The sequence below is a fragment of the Platichthys flesus genome, chromosome 22 (genome assembly GCF_949316205.1).
Source record: "Platichthys flesus chromosome 22, fPlaFle2.1, whole genome shotgun sequence".
NCBI classification, from domain to species: Eukaryota; Metazoa; Chordata; class Actinopteri; order Pleuronectiformes; family Pleuronectidae; genus Platichthys; species Platichthys flesus.
Window position 1 is genome coordinate 3,439,711 of NC_084966.1, and position 8,941 is coordinate 3,448,651.

At 41.4% G+C, this 8,941-nt stretch overlaps 1 protein-coding gene across 2 annotated transcripts; it reads right to left on the reverse strand.

Moving 5' to 3' along the window:
• Positions 1-618: 618 nt before the first annotated feature.
• Positions 619-8,370, reverse strand: pspc1 (paraspeckle component 1). 2 transcript variants are annotated; one of them, XM_062380899.1, is made up of 10 exons: positions 7,842-8,370; positions 7,122-7,271; positions 6,867-7,018; positions 6,579-6,674; positions 6,276-6,472; positions 6,091-6,175; positions 5,829-5,934; positions 3,888-3,945; positions 2,013-2,149; positions 619-1,665 (listed from the first exon to the last, which is right to left on the reverse strand). In XM_062380899.1, the coding sequence occupies exons 1-10, from the start codon at positions 8,259-8,261 to the stop codon at positions 1,372-1,374; spliced, it is 1,695 nt and encodes a 564-aa protein (XP_062236883.1). In that variant the 5' UTR covers positions 8,262-8,370; the 3' UTR covers positions 619-1,371. The 2 variants fall into 2 exon arrangements, 1 of the variants encoding a protein (XP_062236883.1); XR_009912091.1 differs by lacking the exon at positions 3,888-3,945 and having other exon boundaries at positions 1,525-1,665.
• Between the last annotated feature and the right edge of the window lie 571 nt (positions 8,371-8,941).

An 8,941-nucleotide genomic window follows, 5' to 3' on the forward strand; every position in this document is an offset into this window, starting at 1 on the left:
AATCTGAGACATCTACAGAACTGTGTTTTAACAAACCCTTATTATTTAATGTGGAGACAAAACGGTTCATTAAAAACGTACCTGTGTATTCACACATTGATCAAACTGAAAATTGGATGTGGGAGAGAACTACAAGCATCATCTTATTATGAGAAGTTATTATGAAATAAAAGTGAGCATGAGTGAAGGCAAATGTCTGATATGTGTGTGTTCTACGATACAAGAGAAAAATGAATTGCATTTACCTGTTATTAATCTAATCTTTAGCATCCGTGACTCAAGGTCAGTGTTTATCACATTTCCCAGATCCAAAGAAAGCCGAGCGTTTGTTTGGTCAAGCACCAGAAAGTATTTAGATGTTATTTTAAAATTATAGAACAGTTAAGAACGGCTTTAAAATAAACCCCATTCAAAGTAATTTGATCAAAGCAACATTATGTAACAGCGCCCTCTGCAGACAAACGTGGGGATTAATTGGGACTAGTAGACAAAACTAAATTTGACCCAATCTGGATCCAATCTGCCCTGTGGCTTAAAAAGATGTGTCTAACTTGCCAACCTGAGAAGGGAGTTTAGTAAATGGAAGAGATAAGTATTTCAAACCACAAAGAAACAAGATTACCTACAAAGTATTTATTTCTCTTGACCATCAAGTACAGGCTGCACCGAAGCCTCAAATCTCCTCCACTGTGATTCAACATTAAATTAGTTCAGAGTATGTTTACAGGGAGGCAAACAATCAAATGCAACAAGAACAAAACCTATGAACTAAGGCAGTATATGGCCCCAGACAGCACTAGTCTGGTTTGGATGTTAAACAATGTCCAATCTGAAATCAATTCAACCGTCCAACAGATCAGCTTCATACAGTCGAACCAGCACAACAGCAGCAACTGCAAAAATGTCTGACTGCGAGTTCCTTCCCTGGCGTACTATGAGACTTGTGCTGCAGAAAAACGTGAAGGGTCAGTGTGTAGGATTTAGTGATAGCTAGTGGTCAAGTAGCACAATGAACCAACTCAATATTGTGATTCAAGTGTGTAGGACTTGAACGTATATCATCCTTCAGCATATGTAAAAATTCCCAAGGCCCCGTCTGAAGCCAGTGTCTTGTTTCTCTGTTCCTTGTTATGAGAAACAAGGAAAAACAACACACGGATAGGCTTATTCTGAGGGAACATGTTTACTGTAATATATTCAGTTTCTGCAAATAAATCCCCTGAACCCTCCACACGACCTTCAAAAACAGACAAAGAAAATGCTCTTTTAAATCAAACATATCCAAGCCACAGGGAGAACAGTAGGTCAACAACTAGGTAAAAAAAACAAGAATAGGCTCAGTAACAAAAGTCCCATGAGAACACGGTCCAGTTAGTATCTGCGGCGCTTGTTATTTGGCCCATCGAAGACGCCCCCTACTGGACTCCCCCTGCCAAATTCTGGAGCTGGTGCAACTTGCGGGGGCAATGGTTGCTGCTGTTGTTGCAGCTGTTGTTGTTGCTGCTGCTGTTGTTGTTGTTGTTGTTGCTGTTGTTGCTGTTGTTGTTGTTGTTGTTGTTGTTGCTGCTGCTGTGGATGTGCCTGCGGCTGCTGTTGCTGCAGTTTCGGGGACTCCACGTCTGGTCGGCCCCCCATTTGTCCACCTTGCGGGTATCTATCGTTTCGCTGTGGTTCCATAGGGGTCAGTGTTACAAAAAGGGTAAGTGGGTTGTTGTGAGATTGTGTTGATATAATAGGAATTGACGCATGTTTGGGGTTAAACATTAAATCCATTGTATCCAAAACGTTTTTCAAAGTTGATCAATCGGAGTTGATCCAGGTGCCACAGCCATTAGCAAAAGGGAGAGAGAGAAAAATGAGTCTATTAGTTATGTGGTTTAATACAATCATTTAGTATAAAGCAGTTAATGGTGGAATTTTGGTCAAATTCAAACTATTTAATTTTTGATACAGAAACATTGAGGCAATGTTCTGACAGCATATTTAATTGTTTGTTTTTCCTGATACATTACCATGGCTCCATTCTCTGACATCAGTTGTGTGCCCATATTAGCAGTTCCCTCTCCGCCAGTGGCTCCTCCCCTTCCACTCATGGCCATCATCTGACCCTGGTTACCACCGGGCCCTGCAGGGGCCGGGCTATAGCGGTCTACATGTAAAACAACGGAGCAACGGTTAGTCATTGGATAGTTACACGAAATTCATTTAATTCCCCAAAATAACTTTTGTAGCTGCATGCTATTCTCATGAACTTAACATCTAAATGCTGAGGGATGCACATGATTGGTTCCTACAAAAAGAGACTGATCCTCGTCGAATAGTTTTCTGCTCTATTCTTATTGCAAATCAGAAGAGGTGGCTTCAGTCAACATGTGCATCATAAGCGTTGCTTGCTATCAGCACAGGATATGGTCAAAAACAGGTAAAAATAAAATGCATTAGCATTGAATCTGCACTTTGTGTGGAGATAAGTTTAAGAATTTTAACTGTTATGAGGTTAGATTGGTGTATCCCCATTAATTATTTGTATTCAAAACATTGCTACTCATTTAAAATACACCTAACTGCATGCTTAAGTCTTCATGTTAAACTTCAAGCAAAACTATAATATCTAACATCTGCTGGTTAATCTGAATATCATTCATAACCAAGAAAACAATTAATTTAAAACTGTGGTCAGACGCTGAAACATGTTACACAAGAAATATGAAGGTTACATTTTAACAGGAACAGAGACTGAAGACTGTAAAATTATCATTTAGACCAAATGGACATTTTATCAACTAACCCTTGGATTGCACATCACCTTCAGTAAAGAGAACACAGATATGAGGTTGTTAGAAACCCACCTTGAACCAGACAGGACTTGCACGGACAAGATAAGTAAAGTTCAAACTAAAGACAAACCCAGCTAAAGAATTCCTCCACTGGTGCCCAGCACACACTTACATTAAAGATATTTCACTCAAATAAAGTTGCATACTTTTGCAATTGTAGTACAGTAGTACCAGTACAAGTATTTGTAAATACTAAAAGTTCATTGTTAGTTCCTTTTACTACATAATGTTGTAATGACTACATAATGAAATAACAACTACACTCCGCAACATTCAGACATTATAAAAGTATCCCCCACATATAAAATATCCCAATATTGTTTCCAGTTTAAAGCTGAGAAGGTGAAGTAAAAAGGAATGAAGCATTGCAGTTTGTAAGGTGATGTGCAATCCAAGGTGACACTCTCTGTGTGGTAAAGAGCCATTTTGAAACAGTTTGATCCCGTTTATCACATGATAGATTTAAACCTCAGCCCCCGGCCCCTCATCCTGCAAAGCAGATCAGCTTTTAGTTTCAGGAATATAGTTTCATATTGTTTGATTCTTGTCATAATTATTATTTCCTCAGTAACAAGTTGCCTCATCCTGATGCAAAGAAAAGGACATTTCAACTTGTAAACATGTTTAAATCATGATCAGCAGTTTAACTCTGATTATCATTGATTCCCAAATGAAGAATATTATGATCTATGATTTCATATCTGCATACGACTCAGGATGAGAGCTCGGGGACTGAGGATTTCTCAAACTATGACACCCCAACCCCGACAATGACAGCCCGGCTCAGCACACTGTGTGTTCTGTTAGTTCAGACATCATGTAGTCAGGTGGTATCGGATGTTTTCTGCTCCATTTGTACCACATACCAAGTGAGTGCATTTGACACCAAATGGGGCCTCAAAACTTCACCTCTCACAAATTACATCTCGTGGAAAAGAACTCACTTGGGATGAGAGACAAATGAGAACAAGTATGTAAAAATGACATCAAAGCACTTATAATCTCTGTTTGTTCCATCAACCAGTCCTCATTTCACAATCATGCCCATACCTCCCAAATTAATGGCTCCACGAGGGCCCAGCTCACCCACTCTCATTTCCTGTTCTCTCTGCAAGAAGTGAAGAAGACCCTTGAGAATAAAACTCTGCTACAGTACAGGTCTGCAGGAAGCCACATTAGCTGTTAATTCACTGGGAAGCTGATGGAAATTCACTTCAAGTGTCTACATCTACAAAGAGGGCCAAACAAACAGGACCCGACTCAATGAGTCAACCTGCTGAATGCCGCATTATCATTATTATCCATTCATTCAGTCATACATTTGTTCACATCCTCTCACATTAAGGATACACATCCTGTTTATAAATACATAATATTACTATTAAACAAGCAGGACATAAATGACCGAAAACATATGAGCCCATGTTAATGGGTCAATATCATTTAAACTATAACACCAATATGCAAATGCTCACAATTTAATAAGTGTTGAAAAACAGCTTTAAATAAATAAATATATAATATGAATATAATGAATATAGAATATAAATACATGAAAAAGTAGCACACTATGCAAGTTTGTCCAAATAATGCATCTAATCCCACAAGTAACAAATTAATGGGAAATTTGGATGAAAATGTATTGTAAAAGCTGTAAACCTGAACTTTTGTATTCTTTATATACTTACCTGTAAAATTAGCAATATGTTACCAATATAATAAATAATTTGGAATTACAATACTAAAGCCTGCACTATCCTAATTTGTCCACAAGAGGGCCACGATGGCCTGATTTACATTCTGGGAAACATCCATCTTTAACAATAATCCATAATTCCCAGCAAATAAAATGTAAGAAAGAGAAAGTTAGTGATTGAATGTGAAAAGAATAATATGTAGGAGGGATATAGCTGATCATATGCATTTTTATGATAGAAAAGTCCTCTAACATATGGTTTGAAATAATGTTTTACATGTATAATACTTAGTTTTTTCTAAAATCCACACACAAGACATTCCCCCCCCCCCCACACACTTCCTACTTAAACTATGCATCTCATGTATTCTACTAAAACGTACCTATCAACAAGACTACTGACTATGACTAAATACTTCAAATAACACTTGGTTTGAGGACATTAAGCTGTGGCTGTGATTCATTTAATTCTGCTGAGGGTCCTGGATGCATGCAAGTTTATTATGTACAGTATGTGTAAAGATGCTGACTCCAACAGGACGTCTAAACGGAGCACAGGATTTGAAAAGAAAAGTTATGACAGATAACAACAACATACAGTATCACACCAACAGACATTCACACTTGGAAACCTAACCTGCCCATTGCATTTAAAAGCACTGTGTAATCAAATCAATGATCTATTCTGTGAATGTTTGAAGATTGATGCTAGCAATGATTAAGGTTCAGTAGTCGAGCTCAGATTTGGGCCATATACTGCATGTATGTTGTAGTGTTTCCCACTCAAAGAATGTATTTGGTAGCCAATCAAGTACTGTATCCAGCAAAACTATACTATCTACTCTCATCTAGATCCCTCATGCAATAATTCAACTTATAAAGACAAAGTAAATACACACAACTCAGCAATAAATTATTGCTATCTATTTAGACAAACAATGTGTAGTTGGACTATTTTCTCAAGGACATGAACTCAAAAGCTACCACTGTACTGTGATATAAACCGATACCACAGCTCCTCCATTTCAATGATTCAAATCCTTCTATCTGCTGGAAAATGAAACAACACTATGCAGCTATTGTGATAATGCCAACTGAGATTTTAGTAGCATGAGAATTTACCAACATATTGTCAACATCAAGTCAAATATGCTGAAGTATGACATGATGTAGTTCTACTTTCATACTGATTCATTGTATGAATGAAAAAGAAATGTGTGTGCTTTGGTTTAATCTTTATTGTAATGTAACTGGACGTGTGTTTAAGTGAATGCAGACATTTCAGCTGTACTCACATTCTCCAGGTAGTTTGGTTTGAAGCCGTCTGGTTGGCGTCTCAGGTCCTCCTGATCTCTGTGTCTCATCATCTCCTCCTCTCTCCTCCTCCTCTCCTCATCATGTCTACCGACAGGGAGGGAGATCCAGAAGAGAAAGATGAGTCAAATAGACAACAGACTTTGCAACATCATGTACTTGACAGGAAAAAGGGAAAGGCATAACAGGTTCCCTTTAAACAAATAGAAGAAATTATGGTTTGTTCAAAGAAAAGCAACACACCTCATCTCTATCTGCTGTCGTCTCTGCAGCTCCTGGTTACGAAGCTCCTCCAGTCTCCTCAGCTCCTCCTGACGTCTCATTAGATCTGGAATAAAGTCAATATTCTCCTTATCAACCAATATGAATGCAGCATGAAATGTGGCATCGAGTGAGCACTGAACAAATACACAACAAACAGCCCTTACCATGTCTCATTAACATGAGCTGGTGCTCGTGTTTGGCCGCCTCCAGCTCGGCCTCCAGTTTCTCTTTGGCCTCTTTAATGTTCTTGTCCACCTGCTCTCTCTGCTGCTTCTCCATCTCACTGAGAGCTCTCCAGCGAGACGAGTATTCAAACTCAAATGTGCCGGGCTGGGCGAAATGTGGCATCTGCTCCCGTTCCCTAGGAAAAGAAAGAGGGGTTCAAAACCGCACTAGAAACAAAGGGCTCGTTTATTTTTACAAAAATGTATTTGTACCATTAGACAACAGCTCCCCTTTGTACTTACTTGTGGTACCTCGGAGTCTTCTGCAGCAGTTTTTCAGGGAATCCTTCCTCATCATCGAAGTGGTCTGAGGGCTCCACGATGGCTGGACAAGGTGTGCTGAAGAAAAGGAATTCAATGAATGTGTTACTCTCACATTTTACAACCTAACTTCCAGTGTGTGTTCTACTCAGGGTAATACAGAACTCCCACACAGTGTAAAGCAGACATAACTCCCCGCACTCATTCAATCCCAGCCAGTTCTGTGTGTTCACTCCCGGAGACCCACTGCCCCCCCTCCACCTTCCTTACTTGGTCAGAAGCAGTGCTCCCTCCGTGCAGCGCTCCAGGGCTTTACGTGCAGCCACTTTGTTGGCAAACTCCACAATGCCTCTCCCCGAGGGACGCCCGCGATCATCGGTCACGACAATGGCCCGTTCCACCGGCCCAAACTGAGAAAAGGCCTAAAGGGGGACCAGGTGATTCTCAGGTTACTTGTCACTCCACAGATATCAGGCAATCAACTGACAAGCAGACATTCTGTAGAGCTGGTCATCGCCGCTCTACCTGTTCCAGCAGCTCGTTGGTCACGGCTGGCAGCAGGTTGCGGACTGAGAGGGCGGCGCCGTGCGTAGCGAAGCGGATCCTGATTGGGCGATTATTCAAAATGGTCCCGTCCAGCTCGGCTTTAGCGATTTCTGCCAACGTTCTGGTTTCCTGGGAGACAAGGGATCAAATTAGGAATGGTGACACATCACTGTGGTACATATGGTATTCGGCTGCAGAGTAAGTTACTACTAAAACGTCATAAGTATTGATAGATGTGTGTGTCTCCTACTCTTTAACATTTGCTCTAACTTTAATTAATTATGTGCTATTTTGTTATGCCAGGGCACAATATCACAAGGTGTCATGTATACACAAACCGTATTTATTATGTTACGTGTGGAACATCACAACGGAAGTCACGTGATAGGAGCAAAACAAAACCTGCTGTCAACACTGAAATGTCAACATTCAGTAGCTTTGGGAACAAAACTGTTAATTTATATCAAATCTGAAATATTTAAAATGTGCCCAACCTTCTCATAACTTAGTAAAACACAACCAGCAACTTGTACTACCATGATATGAAGTTACAGAGCTTTAATACACTGTAAACTAGCATGTTTGCTAATGCTAGCCTAGCAGCTAGCTCCGCGTAGCCATGGTTTTCAGTCAACACGTGAAACAAGAGGAACAGATAAACAGAGAATTCAAAGTGAGGAGGTCGGGACTCGAACGTACCAGGCGGACGAAGCCGAAGCCTCGCTCTCTGTTGATGAACACCTCGTTAACTCGGCCGTATTTAGAGAACATGTCGGTGAACTCCTCCTCCGGGATGTCGAGCGGCAGGTTCCCGACGAAGAGGCGACACCGCTGGGTGAACGTCTTCTCCCCGGGCTTCCGAAAGCTCGTGATGTCCAGGGTCATTTCTTCGGGTCTGTCTCCGCTTCCCTCGGCGGGTCCCTCCGCTGCCTCGGCCCCGGGGGACATCTCCATCTGCGGCGGCTGCTGCGGAGGAGGAGGAGAGGGAGTCGGCGGCGCGGGGCTGTCTTTGTTCCCCGGAGGAGAGTGCTCCGAGGCCGGGGAGTCCTGCTCGCGTTTCAGGGGTTGGGGCGAGTTGCTGCTTTGCATGTTCACCTGCTGCATGATTCGGTTCGCCATGCCGGGGCTGCACCGTCTCTGTGATGGAGGAAGTGGGAGGAAAAGGGGCCAATGAGCCGCTGAGGATGCTGCACACCTCTCCACTGCCAAAGATGGCGACGGCTGCTTACGTACAATACGTAGCGCTTTGTGGATCCAACCAGTGGCGTACGTGAGAGATCGATACGCCCCCTTAAGGAGGCTGTTGGGTGCTGAGAATAAGACTCTATAATGATAATAACTGTAATAATAAACTGTATTTGTTTGATGATGATGAATAAATACAGTACAAAGGGTCACTTTTTTAAATTTTTGTATGAATTTGATTGGCCAACAACATTTTACACCAGCTTTAGATGATTTTACATAATAACACCAATCCACACACTTTACTGGGATCCAGCATGAGCATTATTTGAAGGCTTCTAAATCCCACACAAAATAAATGAGCCATTAGCATATTTCCAGCCCAAACACATTCACTGCATGTGTTTTTGTCATTTGAGCAGGATGTGAATATTTCTCAGGTGCTGCTAAAAGCTTCTTTTTCTACATGACTGACACACCGGACCACATACTGTAGCACATCTGTGTGCAAATGCAACTGAAATTCCTCTTTTTGACAAGTGTCTGCAGGGCTGCTATTGTCCTCCATACTCTCCTGTCAGGGATCATGTATCCAGACGGGTCAGAGGGCTGCT

Bases quoted from the DNA above. Each gene is read 5' to 3' on its own strand.
- pspc1 (XM_062380899.1), bottom strand. From the start codon at position 8,261: ATGGCGAACCGAATCATGCAGCAGGTGAACATGCAAAGCAGCAACTCG. The intron at 6,675-6,866 runs GTAAGGAAGGTG...CCTTTTCTTCAG, and splicing joins GGAGCACTGCTTCTGACCAA to CACACCTTGTCCAGCCATCG. The intron at 5,935-6,090 runs GTGTGTTGCTTT...CCCTGTCGGTAG, and splicing joins CGACAGCAGATAGAGATGAG to ACATGATGAGGAGAGGAGGA.